The sequence below is a fragment of the Megascapheus bottae genome, chromosome 30 (genome assembly GCF_031878675.1).
Source record: "Megascapheus bottae isolate mThoBot1 chromosome 30, mThoBot2.hap1, whole genome shotgun sequence".
NCBI lineage: Eukaryota > Metazoa > Chordata > Mammalia > Rodentia > Geomyidae > Megascapheus > Megascapheus bottae.
The window spans coordinates 8,458,309-8,480,707 of NC_143538.1; the positions used below are offsets into that span (position 1 = coordinate 8,458,309).

At 40.9% G+C, this 22,399-nt stretch overlaps 1 protein-coding gene across 2 annotated transcripts in view; it reads right to left on the reverse strand.

The window, feature by feature from the left end:
• Lrrc28 (leucine rich repeat containing 28) overlaps positions 1 to 22,399 on the reverse strand; it is a 53,591-nt gene that overhangs the window by 9,611 nt on the left and 21,581 nt on the right. The window contains exons 6-8 of one of the 2 annotated variants that reach the window (XM_090321375.1): positions 15,929 to 16,135; positions 5,592 to 5,694; positions 590 to 765 (exon numbers count right to left, since the gene is read on the reverse strand). In XM_090321375.1, the coding sequence (XP_090177501.1) occupies positions 590 to 765; positions 5,592 to 5,694; positions 15,929 to 16,135 (486 nt within the window). The remainder of the gene's footprint in view (positions 1 to 589; positions 766 to 5,591; positions 5,695 to 15,928; positions 16,136 to 22,399) is intronic. The other variant, XM_090321376.1, reaches the window with a different exon arrangement.

A 22,399-nucleotide genomic window follows, 5' to 3' on the forward strand; every position in this document is an offset into this window, starting at 1 on the left:
CATGCTTTTAACACTGATAACTGTATTTAAAGAAGGCAAAGAATGTATCCTTTGTCTAGGGGAGAGGAGCAAAGGTACCAGTGTTGAAAAAGATGAAAAATCTTCTAAAGGTCCAGTCAAGCACTGGGCTTTATGGCTGTAGGCCCAGCTTATGCAAAGCAGAGGCACAAGGGTCTCTTGAGCAAATGGCAGCCTCATAAAATTCAATGCATATCCTCCAAAAAAAAAAAACTTATGCAAGGGGCAGGTTGGGAGGGGTGGGGAAGAACGATGAAAGGGATGGCACTGATCGAGGCACACTGAATTCATAAACTTCTTTGTTGAGTGATATCTCTTTTGTACAACTACTTAAAGACAAAAAAAAACCAGGCAGGAAGAAGAAAGAAGTAGAGGAAAGCAACGCTATTGCATCTGATTCCTTGTGAATGAATACACGTAACCCCACCAAACTCTACACTTACGTAAAGTGGTAAATCTTGTGTCATGAATCTTTTACCTAGATAAAAATGTCTTACAAGATGCCAGCCACGCCAGACAGCATAAAACACACTTGACTGTTCTCTGAGAGAATGAAGAGAAGCCCATGTACCTTTCAGAAACATGTGGTAGGTGTGATACAGACTCCGCATGGCCAGCTCCTGCAGGGGCAGAACGTGGTCTTTCTCTATCCCTATGGCCTTCACCTCGGCTGGGAGGAAGACGGACAGCTGCCCCGAGGAGAAGGAGAGTAGCTTCGTCTCGAACACTTGGATGGGGGCACCACAGCTGTGGAGAGACACACCCAGCGCTGTGAGGACCAGGGGAAAGATGGGACAGCACCCGCATCTGGGAAGGTGGGAATGCTCAACTGCCAGGTGCTCTTCAGTGTGGTCACGTGTTGTCCTGGGCTCCGGTCTGCATCCTGCCTCACAAATGCACATTTGTCAGTTAGAACGCAGCTAAGTCATGGCACTTCCAACAGGGACCACGCCAAAGGAGCTGTGATTGTCTCCCAGACCTCTCTTTCCTATCCTTTCCCAATCTAGGCTGAGGGAATCTTTCACATTTAAATGAAAAATGTAACAGAGGGTTTTGTGCAGGAAAAACAAAACCCACATATATTTCAAAGAGCGGACAATAACTTTAGTAAAGGAAAAGATTTGTGGCCAAAGTTGGCTCACTGCCTACAGCCACCCATAACCGGAAGGCAGAGATGTCCTTGTTCCTTCGGCTGCCAGGTCACCAAGCCTTACGAGTCTGGTCTCATTCTACCTCCCCTCAAAAAGTTCTGACATTTTTCTTGGATGGCCAACCAGCCAGTAAACTTGGTTCTGTGAACACAATCTAAAATAGTTATCTCCAACCCCGAGCAAAACCAGCAACGATACATCAGGCACAGGCCTGGAAGGCAGAAACCCTGGATTCAGTCAATTGTTAAACGTTCTTTCACCTGTTCTTTCCTTCTCTCTATCAGAACATAGCTCCAGAGCACTGAGATTCAAAGAGCAAATGATGCCAAGAGTTGGTGGCTCACACCTGTGATCCTAGCTGCTCAGAAGGCTGAGATCTAGATCAACATTTAAGGCTAGCACTGGCAGAAAACAAACCATGAGACTCCATCTCCAACTAACCAGCAAAAAGCTAGTCTAGAGGCATAGCACAAGTGGTACAGTGCCAGATATTAGCAAGGAAAGCTAAGACTGTCAGGACTTCAGTTCATGTCCCAGTACTATTCCCTCCCCTGTCCTAAATGAAGGGCTTAGAGGTATAGCTAAGTGGGAATGATACCAGACTAGTAACTTCAAAACCTTGGGTTCAATCTCATTACTGTCAGGAAAACCAAAACCTTAGGATATAAATGAAGCCCAGGGCCGGGAGTTTGGCCTAGTGGTAGAGTGCTTGCCTAGCATGCACGAAGACCGGGGTTCAATTCCTTGGTACCACATATATAGAAAAAGCCAGAAGTGGTGCTGAGGCTCAAGTGGTAGAGCTCTAGCCTTGAGAAAGTCCAAGGACAGTGCTCAGGCCCTGAGCTCAAGCCCAGAACTGGCAATAAATAAATAAATAAATAAATAAATAAATGAAGCCCATTGTCACATACCTGTCATCCCCAGAGACAGAGGAACACAAACAGGACAACTGAAGTCCAGGTCACCCCAGGCATAAGTCAAGACTCCAAAATAACCAATACATAACAGGGCTGTAAGCGTGGCTCAAGTGTTAAAGCACCAGCCCAGCAAGCTCATGTCCTGAGCTTAATCCCCAGTGTTTCCCTGTCCTCCCAAAGGGGAAAAATGAAATGACCCCCTTCTCTTGGGAGAGGAGTTACAATACAAGTGCTCTGATGTGGGCGGAGAAGGAATGAGCAGTGTCCAGAAGGCTAGGGGAGAATGCCTTGATCTTGGCTCTGGTGGGATTTGTGTATGGGTATAAGGGGAGGAACAGGGTGGGGACAGCAGCCAGGATGGGAGATTAGGGTTTGTGGTTTCAGGAGGGATGGAGGGAGAGATCTGGTTTGGAAAGTGGGGGAGGAGGATCCCAAGAATGCTAGCAGAATCCAACATTGAGAGCGCTGTAATTCGCTGGGACAACGGTCAGATGGTTCTTACAAAACATGTGGCCCCAGAATGGTGAGCAGGGAAGAGACTAGTAGCAAAGAGGTGATAAGGCGTACTGACATGGAAACAGGAATGTGGGAGCTGTTGCATGGTAGGAAGACAGTGTGGAACAGCCATGTGAACAAAACCCAGAGAATTCACGCTCTCAAACTACTGATGCCTGCAGGGAAAGAGGTGCCTGTTTCAAACAGAAATGTCACTAAGTTTCAGAAGCAGGAAACATGGGATGGGCTGGCTTCAGTCCACTCAACCATATTTTTCTCACACAGAGCAGTTTTTGCTGATTGGAACAAAAGAGCTCTGGTCTTTTTAGCCAGGATTGAGTTTTTAGAAGGTTAATTCAAAACAATCTAATATTGTACATTTAAATTGTAAGGAGAAAAGAATAAAAGTTTTCTCCTTCAATCTATTCTTTTAGTCAGATGGGGTTACAAAATACTTTAATGTACTTTGGGGGGACAGAAACGGGATTTAAACTCAGGGCCTTGGGTTTGCCAGAGAAGCTCCAGTTTCATTGTGCTTTTGTTTGTGTAATCTTTCAGGTCAATTAAGAAGATTTAAACAAGTCGTTTGACTAGTCTCATAATATTCCAGAATGTGCAGAAATCATAATTTACTTATTAATCTATTTGCTACATTTATCTTTTTTAGGAGAAAGTTTTCTTTCCTGCTACACACTATCACGATAAATGTAATGTGTATTCTTATGTATAGATGTCTTGCATTATTAAGTTAAAATTCCTCAAGTGGGGATTTTGGCATTAAAAACTAGAGATCTTCTTAAAAAGGCTGTAGTAAAGTATCCATTTTTCAGCGATGTTTTGGTATACTCATCTATAATCCTATCACTCAGGAGGCTGGGTAGGAAGTTCATGAGTTTGAGGCCACAACAGGCCCTTGTCTCCAAAAAAAAAAAAAAAAAAAGCCATTTCCCTATAGCATGATCCTATCATTATCAATCATTTTACACTCTGGTCAATCTGTACAATGAAACTGTCGCCATGGTTCTAAGTTTGATCACCTAGTTGATGGTATTTAATCTTCTGCCAAGAATCACCATCACCCAGGCCATTTCGCCACTGGGAGAATTAGGCTGTAATAAAAGTCTCTCAAGAACTTGCTAGGGTTAATGGCCGTGTTGTATCACAGCTACAATGAAATCAGCTGTGGGAAAAAGAGCTAAAAACAGGGCACATTCTATACCTCTCTTCCAAAAGCACTGCAGAAGCTTCCTGGATCAACCTTTCACCAGCCATCTTCAGGCAGGCTCTGAACTCCCTTGGGCTTCCCCAAGCTAACAAGTGGATTCACTTCCTAGGAGAAGGGCATAGTGCCTACTTGCTCTCTCTGGAGCCATCAGGGCCCATGGCATCCCATGAGGGCAGCCAATGGGAGCTGGCTGTCCTCTGCTACTCTTTTCGTCCTCCTCTTTCTTCCCAGAACTACCTGTGCGGTGTGTGAGTGTGGGAGCCTGTTACGCAGGATTTGGGAGATAAGACCTGACGAGTCAAGCCTGCTGGTGGAGAGGTTAAAGGTGTTCCTTTAAGTGGTTCTGGAAACACTTTGGATTCTACGGGAGAGGTGGAAGGCGCCTTTCTCAACACTGACTGAGAAGGAAAGATTCTTGCTGTTCTGAAAACAAGACTGTCAGTTCTCATAAATGGAAATGTCGATGTAGTTGCTAGAACCATGGGTTGTATTGAAGGACTATGTTGAATGCTAAATTTTAAATATTTCCAATTGATGAAGTCTGTACATAAGGGTTGTAAGGAGTAAAACTGTCACGGGATGAAATTCAGAGGAAGAAAAACTTTTGGCAATGCTGACTTCTCTGCTGCGGTGGAAACACTATTTCTATGGTACATGTATAGAAAATCATCATGTCATAGCCTAAAATATGTACAATTTTAAGTCAGTCATAGCTCAACAAATTTAAGAGGCAACTCAGAGGATGCTTTTTCCTTGTCAATTCACTGACACTCAGTGCCCCTCCTTTGCATCTCTGCCCTTTGATCTGAGCCATTCTCTGCTGCAGTCATTTTACAGTCACCTTGGGCTCCAGGAAAGATAGAATTCATAAACAGCATCGTGAGACAAAAGGCAAACCGCCCCTCAGACAGGCAATGCCATCTCCTTAACATGTGGTGAAAGGCAAAAATGCTCCTCCCCTCGAATGGAAGTAATAGTAACTTCTCAAGGGATGAAGACTGAGTTAACGGTGACTTGAGCCTGTCTTAACTAGGCATACCTTTGTCTCCCTTTGCCCCTAATTCTTTGTATTTGACCTGAAGCCAATGTCTTACTCCTGACGATAGCGGATGATCTCCTGAAGTGCTATCTTCCCATGGATATCATGGAAATAAATCTCACTGTGTCTCTTTACTAGACCTATGGGGATGAGTGGCTACACCAAATGTGGAACTCTGGACTCTGGGTCTGGGTTTCAAAACCTAGTGTCAGGACGTTAGGTAAAATTAAGGCTATTTTGTCAGGCATGGTAACTCACACCTATAATCCCAGTTGCTCCAAAGTCAGATAAGGCAAAAAAGAGAACAAGACCTCAGTTCCACCAATAGCTTGTTTAGTGGTCTGTATCTGTCATCCCAGCTGTATGCAAAGTATGCTGAAGAAGTATACACAACAGGATATACTCAAGACCCTACTTATTCAAAAGCAGCTAAAGCAAAAAGGGCTGGGATATGGTTCAAGTGGTAGAGAGCACACTTACATCACATGAGAGCCATGGAGATAAAATCTAAATACAGCTTTTTATATCCATAGCCAAACCAAGTATGTATAGATTCTTTTGACTGCAATAAACAATTCACTGATGGAACCACAGTTCAACACACTATATTCTAAGCTGCTTGCCTAATAGTCTTGGTCCAGTCAGATGTTTGGATTATCATATTATTCAGGTCAAAGACAAAACTGAATAGAATGAGCAAAAGCAGTTCATCTGATTTTGAATGCCAAGTGAGACATGGATCTTACCCATTGCACCCGATGACTTTATTATACAAATAGGAGGGCAGGCCTTTCAGGTGAATATTGTTGTCCACGTACACATATTGGAGCTCTCGAGACCGACCTAAATCTGGATTAGACAGAGAAGGGCTGTCAGTCTTTTCAGTAGGCACCATTATACTGTGAACTGTGAAATGTAGCGCATAGCAATGGTGCTATTTAAACATTTCTATTCTGGATGACAAAGTGTGGTGGATTTCAATTCCGAGTGGGAAATCATGCTGGCTACAGTGTTAGGTTCTGGCTGGTAGACAAGTTACTTCACCAGCCTAAATTCTGATTTATAAAACTACACCGTGAAATCACTGGGGCCAGAACATGAATGCATTTCCTTCCATAGGAAAATTCTTTGACCTTTTTTTGGATATATCCATTTTAGAGACAGCTTCTGTAGGTCATTAATTTTCTTTTTCTTCTCTTTGTAGAAAATGCTATACAAAGTAAGTGACAAGCTGATTTCCGCCCCAACAAAGTATCGCTGCTTGGGCAAACTGCTTTGCCAATCCTTACGGATGCCCAACAGTGCCGTTTCCTGTAAAATCTGATTTTACACTGAGTCTGGTTAGCAAGACCTCGATTCCATATCTGAACACCATCAACTGACCTTTGTCCTCTACCATCTCTCAGGTGATACCCGCTCTTCTGAAGAACTCCTTTACCCACTTAATAATTTCCCACTTTCTGACCCCACCCCACCACAGTGGCCTCTCTACTTATTTCAATGGTTCCTCAAAAGGGCTACCTCCATGCGGTCACAGGTGTCACTAAATGACTTCAAATGGGAGGAGATCTTTTGTCTGTTCTGATACAAAGATGGGTAGGCACTGGAGGGCTAGGGCTGAGGGCTGGTCAGGCTGGGGGAGTGGGCAGGATTGTCCTGTGGTTGCTGCATGGGTTAGAAGTGAGGCAGAGTCCAGATCCTAGGCTAACAGGGCAATGTGAAGGGGAGAATAGCACCTGACCAGGCACTCGGGTGGGAATGGACCTGGAATGAGAAGAGGTAAGCCAGATGCCAGATGGTCTGCAAGAGGACAGTTTTGACACAAAAGAGGCACAGCCCACCTCCTATTTCCCAGAGGGAACAGAGCTCTGAGGGGGAGGGGCAAAGACTAGAGAAGACTTGGTGTGGAAATCAGGCTCAAAGTCCCATGGGCAATCTCTGGCCAATAGACAGCAGAGACCAAATGTCCAGGCTATGACTTCCTGCATGCCAAGGAATGGGTGACCAGCTGTGTTTTCCACTTCTGGCACTTTCTGAGCAGGAATGTTTGTCACAGAAGCACTCAACAGAATCTGCAATAGCCTTGCTCAACCCTTTGCTCCCTGAAGCAAAAACATCATCTGTGAAAGGGTTTCTAGACTTCTGCTTATACAAAGATAAAATAGGAAAGGGTTGAAGATGTCATTCTCTTTTCTCCAAGGCTGAAGAGAAGAAAAGGCCCTAATTGCAATAAATGACAAGGTTCTTAGATGCTTGAACATTTCAAAACATAAGCTGGGTGTTGAAGGTTCATGCCTGTAATCCTGCCTACTAGGAAGGCTGAGATCTGAGAATCATGTCTCAAAAACAGCATGGGTAATAAAGTTTGGGAGACTCATCTCCAGTTAACCACCAAAAAGCTGGAAGTAGAGCTGTGGCTTAAGTGGTACGCTGTTAGCCTTGAGCACAAAATCTCTGCCATTCAGAACTTGAGTTCAAGCCCCAGGACTGGCATGGAAACAATAGTGAAAACAAACAAACAAAACACCATAAACAATTTTCCCACATCCAGGACTTTTCAGGCACTATAAAAGGCTCTGGAGATATAAGTACGAATACTACATTAATAGGTGGCAACTCAGAATAGAAAATGACCTGGTAAGACCATTGCTATTAGAAGCTAGGGTAAATCTCACAGCTCACAGATGGGTTCTGAACAATTGATCACCTAGGATGGAAGGAAAGGTTGGTAAGGAAGGGCTCCTGGTGAGTGGGGAGGAAAGGAAAGGGTTAACTGCCTCCCCTCCTTACCACTGGTGCTGTAACAATAACCCTGTCTGAGGCCAGCATGGAGCAAGTTGTGCAAAGGAACCAAATTTGGGAGCATGGGGACAGGCAAAGAGAGTGGTGGTGGGAGAGAGGGGAATTTCTTGGCTACTGCCTAGATGCTCATTCCTAAAAGGAGGCAGAAACGATGGATGTGATCTCAGGGCCCCAGACAGAAAAGGCATAGTGGAGTCCCTGCTCCCCTCTTTGGGATCCCTCAGGCTAGAGGAAGACAGCTGCCTGTCACAGGGGCTCTTCAGCAACCTCAGAGGAAATGAGGCCTCCAGCCACAGCCAGGTGTGTGAGCACCTGGAAACTTCTCTAAGCCCCAGGTTAAGCCTTTGGGTGACTCCAGCCCAGTGACTAAGACATATTCTCCTCTTCTCCAACATGTGCCTGCTACATTTTACCACTCCTCCATGCATCTTGTCTGCCACACTACATGGTATTTGGTCTAGAACAAGGTGTATGGTCACATTATTCCTGTAGTACATGACCAAAAAGCTGCACAATGTAAGTAGGGCAAAGTGCAAACTCACACTACAAAGTTCAATGGAAGTTGACACACATGGCTTGTGATATAGCTTCACCTTCTTTGCACTTAATTTTAGAAGGAAAAATGATGAATAGTTAATGATCTGAAAATGCAATTTGTTTTTCACTTTGCCTTAGATTTTTCAGAGTTGTAGAATTTGGTTTGAGTCTCTTGGCTAAAGGTTAAAGCTTTATATCTAAAGCTGTATCAAAGCTAGTATCATCTGTGTTCAAATCTATTCTACACTGCCCCCATACCGCCATGTGGACGTGGGTATTTAATACAGTTAAGCTTTCCAAACAGTACAACCTGGCTGCCACTCACTGCTTCTGGTGCTCTGAGCCTGTTTCCTCTGCTGTACTCTGAGGATAACAATACCTAAACTCTCTGTCTTGTTAAGCCATGGAAATGGGTGCTGAGCCCAATTCCTTGCAATGACAAGTGCTGCTCGGGGCATCTTAGTCCTTTATCTCCTCTTCTGAATATACAGAGATCCCAAAAAGGAGCGCAAGGTCAGATCGAGAACTAGCTGCTCAGCAATTTTGCTGGTGCAGCGCAGCCTGCTGGCGAGGCAGAGAATGAGATGCCAGGCAAGGTCACAGGCTGTGAAGGTCATGCTCCCACAGCCTCCTGAGAGTGTGCTTTCAGCGAGCTAGGAAGCAGTCTGCTGGCAAAAACCCAGGCTCTGAGCGAAGGCATTTTTTTACATAATGAGTCAAAATAGGATTATCTGCTATGAAAAGGCTTTGAGATATTTCTTATCTGCTTAGCAGAAAACCTTCACTCAATCACATACTTTGGAAGAGACAGTTTATTGGCTAGGAACTATTCTGTTTTCTTCCTGCTATTAATATTAATGCATCAATACTTTGTAATAAATATACTATGCATTAAAATTCGTGTGTGTGTGTGTGTGTGTGTGTGTGTGTGTGTGTGTGTGTGTGTGTGTATTATGGTATCAAGTTCTGAACTCAAGAGTCTCTGGCTCTCGCTCAGCTTTTCCTTCTACACTGGCATTCTAAACTTGAGCCATGCTTCCAGTCTAGCTTCTTTGCTGGTTAACTGGACATTAATAGCCTTTTGAGGATCACAGCTTTGAACTGTGATCCTCAGATCTCAGCCTCCTGAATGGACAGGATTACAGACTTGAGCAACCAGTGCCTAGACTTCCATGCAGTCAATAACATTGTAAATTTTTGTATAAAAAATGTTCACTATGTAAAATTTATAAAGCAAGGAAGTTGCCCACTTACACAGAACTTCTCCTTGTGGCTTTTAAATGTATTATATTAAGCTTAAAGCATTTCCTTCTTTTCTTTTCAAAAAAAAATCAGGGAAAGCTAGAGGCCCTACTCTAATTCTTTTCTTTTCCACTCAAGGCACTAGCATCAATGAAGAAAGAACAAAGTGTTCTTATGGGCTGAGGGCTTGGCTCTTATTATGATGCTGGGAAAGCAAGCATGCAGGACAGCACAGGCCAGGACAGGACCTGTGTCTGCTGCACACCAACCAGGTTAAAACTCATCTATCAAGGGGCAATACATTCTCTTCCACAAGACGATGATGGGGCAATAGGAAACTTCAGCACTAAGGCAGGTCACCAAATTCGGTTGTTTGGAGTGTTCTAGAAATGTTAAGCCCATTTTTTTAAAGTTCATTTTCATTGTAATTAATAGAAGGATTACAGTTATATTTGCCAGATAGAAGGTGCATTACTTCACATACATTGATACCCTTTCTCATGTTTTTGTCTCTACTTCCCTCCCTCCACCCCCATCCCTTATCTTGTTTTCCCCCCTTCCCTTTCCTATTTCAAATAAACAAACATATATACAATATACCAGATAAAAAGGTATGAGAAACCTAGGGGCAACAAAAGATTAAGCCCATTTTTGTAGTTCAACAAATCAGAGATATTATGAGTTATAATTACAGCATTTTTAATTACTATAAAATATCAGGCTTTCCTTTAATGAATTCAGAGTAATTTATTACATATATCAAAGTAATTTTTTAAATTAAGTTCAGTTACCTTCATCATGCCCTCTATAATAAGGACATGTCAACTATTTTTTAGAATAATCTATTTAAAACACACATACACAGACTCCATTCAACCTTTTATGTCTTTATAGCCATTCTGATCTAGTCAGATTTTACAAAAGAAAATTTCACAGTGAATTATAATTTAATATGATATTTCATACACTGTAACTCAGGTACAACTGTTAAATTTAAAGGACTATAATGACCAAAGGCTTCTTTTGCTGTTGCTTTAACTATTCATACCTTAGCATCTCTATTTCTGTTATTCAGTTAAAAATATCAAAGGAATAACTATAAGAGATGGGCTAAGGCACTGTGCTAGGTGCTCTGGAACCCACAAAGGAAGGAACAGTCTGTACTATTTTATTCCTAGTCACTGCATATTTCTGGTGCATTTATTGATTGATATGTTTAAAACAGCACAATGCTGTTATGACATATTGATATTACTTATGACCAAGGTGTAGATGAAATGACTTTCCGATGGCCACATTTACACAACTGGGATTTGAAGGCCCATCTACCTGCTTCACCATAAGTGCACTGACAGCCTCACAGAATGCCATTTCCTTTCAAGCAGGGGACTCCCAGGGCACCCTAGTCTAGTAGGAAGCAAGGGTATTGGGGGCAGGAGAGAGCTGGCACTGTGCCCAAGGTATCCAGGTATGATGGCAGAGTTGGAAATTGAAGGAGGTCTTCTAAGAAGTCAAGTGATGAACACACAACTTGTTTACTTCCTTTGAAAGATCAGAAAACCAGTGAGCCAGTCCTGACTCATATGAGCTTTAGGGCAGAAGTATGGACTATATGAAGAATTTCCTTCAGAGAAGATCCTAGGGAAGGAAACTTCATAATGACCATCTGGCATGGCAGTACAAGAGGATATCACCCCTCACCAGGGCAGCAAAATATCTCCCCTCTACATGGCACCCTCAACCATTCCTTAGTTGAATTTGGCCTTGTTTTTGTTTTGAACTTCAGCACTTTACTGAAAATGGTGACTGATAGGAATTCCAGATTCTTACTTTTAAGTTAATTGACAACATCTTGCAAACACTCCTAGTACAGTACATTCTCATCACTATTTAAAAACAACAACAACTGTAAGTTCCAGAACCAAAATAACAAAGGGTTTTGCTGGCAAACATTCAGCCTGAGGCAACAACCCTCATGCCGCCACTTCACACTACTCACATCCACTCTGTGTCTTTTAAAGAACTAGCAGCAGTGCTTTGCTCTTAACTGATGTTTGAAAGAATAGGTAGTTCCTTTTCTTCATATGAATCCCTTCACACCCTAAAATCTTGCTCTCAAAGTTAGTGAAAATACGTATTTGTCCATGAAAGCTCAAGCTAGAATACTTTGGTAATCACACATTAGCAGAGTCAGCCAGCAGTCAGCCCACATTTGCAGAAGCCACATAAATGATCCTGTTAATTTCCTAAGAAAACCTAAGGCAAGAATAAAAAGCGTAATGCAATGAAGGAAAACTAAAGCACTATATGAAAGAGAAAAGGCTCAGGTAGGAAAGCAGCACAAGAATAAAGGAACTTTTGTCACAAATAGCTAAAAAAGCTGAAAAAAAGGAGCACTGAGTCTATTTCCTTGACCAAATGTGCATTCCAAGGTTATAATTACTCTTGAAATAAGACCTGTCTGTACTTTAATTTACTCATTCTTTCCCATTTATTCCTATTACTAGTCTTTTAGCCTTGTTTACAAGACTTCCCTTACTTCTTTTCTAGTGTATTTACATTATTTACATTTCTACTCACTTTTTCATTTCATTAACATCTCCTTTGTTTAGAGCTACCCAACAATTCCTACAGAACACAATTTTAGTCTTGTGGTTGTTGGGTCCCATTTCAGGAAGCAGACATAAAATTTTTCACTCAAATAGAAGCTTCACTCAACTCCTAGGATATTCCGTTTCTCTTAAAATAAACTTATTAGCACTGAAGCTGATTGAAGGCTACAAACAAGGAAAAGCAGTTGCATTACAATGACGGAAGGCAGTTCTTCAAATAAAAAAAATATGCATTCACTGTTCTCTAGAGACTTAAATTAATTGAATATATGTAACGTTTATGTCTGAGATTAATAAATTATTAACTGGTGCATGCATGGTACTCATAAATATGTACAATTTTAGGCTTTTAAATGAATCAGTTAAATAAATTTAAGTGTTAAAAATACATGATTAATCTCTATCTAGCCTTAATACTAGTTTGAAGTATAAATACTTTTACTGCGTGGACTTAAGTATTTTTAGCTGACAAAAGTTGTCAATAAGCAATTCTCCCAAATTTCTAAGCAAATATGAAGAAAGTAGGAACAAGAAGCAATAGAAAGAATATACCGTTAACATTTTGGACTTTTATATGCTATTTACACTAAGAGAAAGAAATTATGAGTGTTTCTACATCACTAAATTCTACAACCCAGATACTTTATACATAAGAAATTCAACTTTCTACAGAGACAAAGTAACTACTCCAATACAAAAACAAGTATTCTTCAAGTGTGTGATAAAGGGTCAGTTCTGTAGCCCTCTCAGTGTCACAATGTCCATGACACATAGAATAGGTCTCTTATGAAAATGCACTGTACCACTAGAAAGTCTAAGGGGCAGCTCTTCAGTATTTCAGCTTACTTTTGGTGGTCCGTGCACAGGCTGCAGATCTCAGTGCTGCACATCAAATGCTGCTGGTTAAGAATTCATCTGCTATGCAGTAATCCTAGCTACTCAGGAAGCTGAGATCTGAGGATCAAGGTTCAAAGCCAGCCTGGGCACAAAAGGACTAAAGACTCTTATCTCCAATGAACCTCGAGACAACAACAGGAAGTAAGGCTTGGCTCAAGGGTAGGGTGGTAGCCTTGAGCTGAAGGTCTAGGGACAGCGCCCAGGCCAAGTTCAAGCCCCATGACCCACAAAAAAAAAAAAAAATGTGGATGCACTTTTCTTAGAGTACAGAGGCTACCCACATTGATTTTTAATCTGCCCAATATTTTCTGGGAACAAATGAAAGGATGCTTTTCCACAGCCACTGTGTACATGAGCAACCTAACAATCCTTGTATCTATTATTCAACATGAAGTAAGCAAGGAGCACTCCCCAAACAACTGGGCTTATTGATTATGCAAAGGCACTGGTAAGAGAGCCTTTTCTTTGTATTCGCCAAGAAGCAAGTCACAATTCAGTGAGGGAAGGTTGAAGACTGTGGTTAACTTTCAAAGGGCTGGGCTCTGAGGGCTGCTTTTTTCTCTCTCTGCTGATAGGCACCACTATGAGCAAAGCCTGTCTGTAGACTCATCTGCCACTCAATTGTCACGGCAGAGTAATAATAGGAACATCCTTTTTTGATGCATCTTTTCATCTTAAGAAGAACACAGTCAAAGAGTCTTAATGGATTTGACAGTGTTACAAGAGACTTAAGAAGAGCATACTCAAAGAAACTGGTGGGCCAGGATAAGTGATTCAAGTCATCCTTACATTCAGCCTCTGTAGCTGACTTCTGAGGCAGCTATAATCTGACAGCCCTTTAAGACAGCTACAGATCTGCAGTGTGAGGTCCCCAGAAGAAGGCCTAGGGAGATGGAGACAGGATAACCTGAGAAGGCTTTGTTTTAGTCAGACTGTGACAAAATACTTGACAAAAAACTTAACAGAAAGAGGGGAGAAGGCTTGCTGTAGCTCACAGTCTCCCAGATTCCAGTCCATCATGGCAGGGATAGTGTGGCAGAGTAAGAACAGTTCACATCATGGCAACCAGGGGGTTATGCCATTGTCAAGTACACCCTCCAGACTCATATAATCCCACTGACAACTTCCTCCAGCTAGCCCCTAGGTTTCCAGAGCCTCCCCAAATAGCACCACCATCAGGGACCTCTATGCATTACCATATAAAAAACAATTCCTGTTCTAACTCTAACCCCTCACAAGAGAATCCAGATTCACAGGCAGACAGGTCCTTGTGATTTTTATCTCAAATTAATCAACGAAAATCCAAAAGTGAAGGGAGGGAGGGGCGGAAGAAGAGAATGTGTGTGTGTCTGTGTGTGTGTATCTGGGCTTAAACTCAGAACCTTTTCCTTTCACACTATTTCTTCATTATGGCTGGTACTTTACCAATTAAGTCACACCTTTAGTACCATATTTTGCTGGATAATTGGACATGTAATCTTTTGATCTTTTCTGCTAGCCTGGCTTCAAAACTTGATCTTCTAGACTTCAGCTTCCTGAGTAGCTAGGATTACTAGCATGAGCCATTGGCGACGGGTAGCAGGTCTTTTTAAATATATTCATATTTGATATTCTTCTAACTTTTTCCTTTTCTAAGAAACTCTGATTTCTTAGAAATGTGGCTTGCTTTTGAAACAGCTTCATTTCATTTTGTTAACTGTGTAAGAATGGGATTTATTTGTAGAAAAGCAAATTTCTTACAATGAACACTTATGTTGATTTCAATATATCCAGTATTTAGAAGTTTTCATAAAGAGTCTTTAAATTGAAAATAACATGATATGTATTATGTTGGAAAATATTTCCATTCAGGGATGAGTAAATTATTCACTTCATTGCCTTCATGAATTATTCATGAAAAATGCTTTTATGAGTAAATTCACGTGATGTTTACTGTGATAGTTTAAGATTTCATATTTTAATTTTTTTTCAAATTGGAACTTGTGGGGCTGGGAGCATAGCTTAGTAGTAGAATGCTGGCCTACCATGCAGGAAGCCCTGGGCTTGATTCCTTGGTATCACATACATAACAAAAGCCAAAGTGGAACAGTGGCTAAAGTGGCAGAGCCTTGAACAAAAACTGTCCTGAGTTCAAGCTCCAGGACTGGCAAAAAAAAAAAAAAAAAAGAAAGAAAAAATTGGAACTTTTTGTACAAATTCAGTGCCAGTCTATGCGAAATAAACAAACTATTTTATTAAAGGCCTGTGTACTTTGACATACATTAGGTCAAAGCAGTCATCTACAGTAAATAATGACATCTATTAGCCAAGGTGACCTATCTAGTTTAGCAGGTAGTTCATCCAAGACTTTAGAGTCAGGTTATCTGACCATATTGATTATAAATGATATACAATGTCTATTTTCTTAAGTAGAGCTCCACTTCTAAATAGATATATTTGTAGTATATATTCTATTCTTCCATATGGCTCAGTGTCCTCTGAGATATTCACACATACAGACATATATTGTTTGTTTATGCTAGTCCTGGGGCTGAACCTCAAAGCTAGGACACTTTTTTAGCTTTTTCACGTAAGGTTGAACCATACCTCCATTTTTGGACTTTGTGGATTTGGGAGAGAAAAAGTCAACTCTCCTCCCCAGGGTGGCTTTGAAGCATGATCCTCAGATCTCAGCCTCTTGAGTAGTTTGGATTTACAGGCATGAGTCACTGGTGTCCGACTCACACACACACTTGAATTCCCTTCTAAAGTATATTGGATGTATTTTGTCCTTTTGAGAAGTATGCTAGCACTGCTTTCCTTTCTGAATGATGAAATACCAAATGGAAGTAAATTTCACATATCTGGGAAAGCTGCTCTGTTCACAGCAAAACTGACTTCAGAGAGGAATCTTCGAACACACAAAGGAGCAAATTGATACGTCCTAATCCATGGAACATTTCCCAGCTCATGCTTTGGCTGTTCAACTTCACCACACGACTGAGGTCACTTACCAAGTGGCAAAAATGCAAGCCGGTTTCCAGCCATGGACAGCTCGTTGAGGCTGGGCAGCTGGCAGAGCTGGCGCGGCACACACCATAGCTGATTGCGGTCCACAGTCAGGTACTGCAGAGAAAGGCACAGGTGAAGCCTCTCGGGTAAAGTTAGCAAACGATTGGTAGAAATGTCTAGTGTCTGCAGCTCCTTCAAATCGCCAACCTCTACAACCAAAACCAAAATTAAGATAAATTGTCTTCTGATGAATTCAAACAAACCGAAATAGAATGAAACGAATCGATACTGTGAAAGTTCAACAAAATCAAATCATAAAAATAGCTGGGATTGTTTTCTGTCAACATAAATGCTGGAGCAGAGTTAAGGCTAGGGTACACATAATCCAGCCTAGGTAGGTGTCGAACTCAGCCTGCTATTGTTTCTTAAGTGAAGAAGGATAGGGGGAGACATAGGGCTGAACTGGATCCAGAATCTCTTACTGATGGACCAACATTGACTACTGGGAGAAAATAACTGCTGTTCTTTTAAGGGAACTAAGCCTCTTCTATGTGACCTGCCTTCTATCCAATTAGGTAATGGGAGATTTGTAAGAAAGAACAAATTATTTATATGAACTAAATGGGAAAATTGCTGAACTAAGATTCAGGTTGTCTTCTGGAAAATTCTGCCACCGTGAAGTTTATCCTAAATAGCTGTTATTGGGTAACATGTTCTGCTGCTGGCCAGGTGCATGCCTAATTTGAAGAGAACAACCCATCTGATAAAGATTTCTGCCCAGGTAAAATGCTCCCCTCACTCCAACATTCCTTCATCAGCTTTATCTTGTAGGTTGTTCCATGGTGAGTTCTTCCCAGGGAAAAACCACCATTTTAGGAGAAAGGGCATTAACTCTGTCTTAAGATATCATATTCCACCCAAGGCTTTATGTAAGCCCAGGGCAGGGCAAATCTACTTCTTCCTGAAACCTTCTTCTCAGGCTAAGGCTTTCAATGCTCTATCACTGGACGAGATTCACATTCCCCCCACACCCCTGCCCACTCCTGCCCTCGTATCCCAAAGTTGGCTTCAAACTATAATCCTCAAGATCTCAGCCTCTAAGAACACCAAGGGTTACAAGCAGAAGCCGCTGGCACCCAGCTAATATCAGACACTTTTATTTTATGAAATATAGATATGAAAACAGGCTTTGCTAGGTAGAATTATGTATTAACGGAGCCAAAAAGTGAAATGACTCCTAGATGTTCAGATAGAACAGAAGCACTCAGAAGGCAGAGGGTCAGGAGTTCTAGACGAGTCTGGCTTATGGTAGTGAGTTTGAGGCCAGACTGGACTATATAAAAAATCTGTCTCCAACAACAACAAAACAAATAATAAACAAACTTCAACTCCCAGAGACAAAGGCTATATACCTAACCCTATCTACCGATATTCAAATGTGTATTTTGTTCAGAACTGGGGAGGCTGAGCAGTAAATCATAAACTTAGCACACACTTGTCAATATTAGAAAAATATCTAAAGACTAATATATGTTGTACTCATGTTACATAAATGTATATAATGTGATAGCCTGTGTGTATGCATACACATATACATATACACAGGCCGATTTTACATTTTCAGCTTAAATGCAAAAGATCTAGCATAACCACAACAATGTTGAAAAAGAGTAACATTTCTTCAGCTGTGAATGGTTAAACTTTAGCGCGTCCATCTGCGGAACTACTTCTCAATAATGAATTACAGATACATAGAACATGGTCAGATCTCAAATTCATTTTGCTAGGTGAAAGAAGCCAGGTTCAAAGAGTACATTCTATGTGTACTCTTCTAGAGACGGGGAATGAACATGACGGATGGCAGGGCCTAAAGGGTCAAAGGCTTCAGCAGTATAGAGGGTCCTGAGGACTGTGGAATCCTTTTATGTGTTTTGATTGTAGCGTGGGTTACATGAAAATACACTGGGAATAATGTTTCTGTATGTTTGCTAACAAAAACAGTAACGAGAATTATCTTTGAAAATCAGATTCTTCCAGAATGCCAAAAACAATGCAGTGTTTACCAAACTAAAACTTGAAAAAATTCCATACACTGATGAACCAGACATTGTAACTGAGCACAATAGTTGGTACATTTAATGAAGCTTCTCAAATGTTTTCTTTTCTAATGAAGATGTTTCCTTTCTGAAATATCTTTCCAGAATTTTTTTCTTTTAAGTAAGTGCTTTTGCTTAGTTTTATCACCAATGAATCTAACGTTAATGACATCTTCCAACATCTTCCTTGCTATGTCACCTTGAAATGAATGGAATATTACTGCCACAGTTCATATACCACATTCCTTTAAGAGCCTAGTGAGAATCCTACTTTTTCCATCTGGGTCTTCTGATTCCCACATGTCCTCACTCCTCCTCCTCTTCCCAGGAAGCAGGCATCACTTTGCACATTTCATTTCCTTCAAGTCCCAGGAATAATACCAACTTAACAGTATGAGCACTGTTTACCTCTCTACTAAACACACAAATACACAATACCCTAAAACTTTTCAGTTACTTACAGAGTATCCTGAAAATGATTTCGCTATTGACCTATAAGAACTACTTATAGTAGAGTTAAATAACACTAAGAATTTTGAAGAAAACCCAGCAAGTCTCCTTTAAAATCATCACTCTGTGAGGATGCACACTGACTTAACCCAGAATTTAAATGGAATGGGCAGGCAGCCACCCCCTCCCCAGTTAGCCACTGACCACAGAGTGTCAATAACATGGCTTGCTATTTTCAAGCTCTGGCGTTTTCCGGTACCACGAACTAACAGCTCTAATTTAAGTTCCATAGCACTCTGGGTGAAGGAGAACATACAAAGAAAGAAAAGACAATTATTTCAATGCCAAATTTCATTCTCTGTAATAGTCTCCTTCTCTGTAGTACTGTGCTTTCTCTGGATGGGGCTGTGGAAAGCAAATACTTGGTTCTATGTGTTCAAATCATTACCCCGTTACTTACTGTTGCATGTGCAACTGTGATTAATTAGTTAGATCACTGGCTTGCTGTAAACAAACAAAATGTATCTGTTAGAGAGAAAGAAAGAAGGATGAAGGATAGAATAATACCTCCATCAAGAGGTTAATGATGTGAAAATAAGAAATGTATCTATGATTATACATGGCAGAAAAATAAGTATTTCTTTCAGTTCACCACATTACATGATTGCCTTTCTATAATACTAGGGACTGAACTCAAAGGTATTATGTTTCTTAGGCAGCTGGTCTACTTTCAGGGTTTGTTTTGTTTCGCTACTTAGGAGGTTGAGATCTGAGGATCACAGTTCAAAGTCAGTTCAGGCAGGAAAAGTCTGTGAGACTCTTGTTTCTAATTAACCACCAAAAAGCCATTAATGAAAGCATGCTCAAGTAGTACAGCATCAGCCTGGGGCAAAAATAAAAACAAACAAGCAAACAACAACTAAGGGATAGTGCCCAGGCTCCTAGGTCAAGCTGAGCCCCATTACTGGGGGTGGGGGATCTATACAGAAGTTTGTCATTAAAATTGTAAGATTTTGGATTTGATATTTCAGTTAACTGAAACACAATTCAACAGAAAACATTTATGAAGTGTATAAATACAGTGCTTTCATGTAAACTCATACTTCTCAGGGGTCCCGACATTACAAAATAAAAACGAAATTTCAAAGTTTATATCTCTCCTGCCAAATACAAGTATCACAGAAAATTGTATTGTGCTTCTAATGAGAACAGATGATACAAATGTAACCCTTTAAAGTTCTATTTATTCCTAACCTCTGCAGAAATACCATAGAGGACTAGTGCTTTCCTGCAGGCCATTCAATCATACTAGCCTTGAGAATCTCATTGTGTTCTATAAATCTTTTGTTGTATATTGTATTAACAAAGCTTTCTAATGCTTCTCAATAATAAAATGGAGCTGAACAGCAGAATGAAAAGCTATAAGTACATAAGGAAGAGCAAACAGTTCCACCTGCATGGTGACTTCTTCTTCAGAAAGGCAAATACAATTTCCAAAACTATTACCATTTTTTGTGGAGTTAACTTTATGTGATATTCACCCAATTATTCAAACTGGCAATTTAGTAATACATAAGAAATTTGATCGAAACAGCACTCAAAAAAGGTTTAAAAAATAACTAAAATGACTCTCAAATGTAACTTTTCTGCTAATTTGTCGAAACCATTATTCTTGTAGCCAGAGTTGCAATATTATTATAATGATCGCTGCTGCAGAGCTAGAACACCACTTCCACTGAGGAGCACCTACCCCGCTGTGTTCACGTACATTTCAATATTGAATCAGTGGTCCTTTGAGTTCAGGAAAAATAACATGCTACAGTGATTATGATGAGCCACGTTCACATACCAAAGAGTTATCCAGACAGGAAAGCATTTAACTGTGGTTCCCATTTGCATGGCTAGGACATACTGTGTGCACAGTACAGCAGAGAGGGTCTAGGAAATGCTCAAGGCCCACTTTCCCTGTATGTTCCACGGGATCTGCCCAGCCATCCAGTTGTTTGGTTCACTTTTCCTTGCATGTAGGAAAAGGATAAAACAGTTGTTTGGGGCTCTAACTGATGACGAAAATGGGACACTACATTTAATGAAATTCTGCAGTCACAGTCATTGTGACTTTCCTAGGTCATCACTGTGACTTACTTCTGTCACTTTTAAACAAGTTCTCTGATTTCAGCCATGGTCCTTTCAACACCACTTTGCACGTAGTTTAATTTTATTTGTGTTTTGTCTTGGCTCAAATCTGCTTTGTAGACAAGATGATGGGGTCTTATTCCATCAACAGCTTTCTTGTTCCCTGCAGGCAAGCAGGCATTCAGTGTCTATGGCCCAGGAACAACACTTGAACATCCCGTGGACACAATTCCCTTCATATCCTTCCCTGAAACTAAGACTTCCATTGTTCCTACACAAGTGCCTTCTACAACAGAAAGCCTTCACAAGGAGAGGTCTAATCAGAACTCACAAAACTAAAGGAGAGCAAGGCCATCCTGGTTTGAAATGACATCGTTCAAGTCACTGTTAATGCTTTCTCTGTGTTCACTGATACACAAAATGCTACAAATTAGGTGAGTCCACATATGTGAAATCTCTAGAAGGAAAATAGGAGACAGAAAACAGTTTGGAATCTATCTGTCTTGGAGAGGAAGTGGAGACTGACCGAGATGATAGTGCTACAACTCCAAAAATTCACTAACAACTTAAAACTTCTAATTGCATTCTAGATACAAGGCATCTTCACACATGAATGTTAGTGTATGGTAACCTACTGCTTAAGCAAACATACATTAAATCAACTTGTCACACAGTGTAACCAATCATGGATACACAGTATCCAGACCCTCCACAATCCCAAGTATTGAGATTAATAGTTCATGCCTATATGTCCAAAATTGTCATGCAGGATGGAATGCATTCTTGCTCAATGAAAATGTACTTTGGATGATCTGCCTTTAGTTGTACCGACAGACAAAATTCACCAAGTTGGACAGTTAGTTGTCCAGCTTCTGACACTGAAAGGCAGAGATCAGAAGCAAATGATGGTTTGAAGAACAAGCAAGCTAGTCCTCAGTGTTTAGGGTTCTTCTCTAAAATGAGAGGAAATAAGCCTCAAGAAGAGTATATGAGTTCCAGACAAGCCATGACAGTGAGAAAGAAAGTGAGGCCTGATGGGGCATGGTAAGGCTCACACACTCAGAAAGGGGGAAAGTAAACCCCTGTATAGACCCAAGTGTTAGTGACACGGGACAAGTCAGTCAAGGGACACCAGTAACTAGACACGCGGCTGGTGGTGCCAGAGCCGTTGAGTAAAGTCAGGCTATTTTCTTTCATTTCCTTTCCTGGAAGCACTTTATCCATGTGTATTATTATCAAGATATTACAGATACATACAGATCATTAAATAAAATCCACAACTTATTTCCATATACTATTTATCAAGAGAAAATACAGTTTAAAGCTTACAAAAGAAATTAGAACCACAATATGAAAGGTGATTTTTAATTCTGAAAAAAGGAAAACATACATTATTTTGTGTGTATGCTATGCTTGAACAAGACCGACTTTATTCAGACAGTGCAGCTTAGCCCAGGTCCTTTAAATAGTTAGGGATCAGTGAAGAGCAAAGCTCAAGTAACGTAATCTGTGTTTCACTCTAATCCCCATCGGTCCATTTACTTAAGAAACCCATGCTTCCTGGCTGGGCGCCGGCATACCAAACCTGCCGGGTCGTGCACGATTTTATTTCTGTTACTAAATTAGGAAACTGAAGCCGGCAAAGTCTAGGCCAATAACAAACTGAAAAAGCTAGGCATCATTACTCTGCGAGTCTCCTTAAAAGCCAGATCATTATAAGATATTTAATTTTTAATTAGACATACTAAAGTAATTTGGCCTAATAAGGAGCAATACTAAGAAATAATTAAA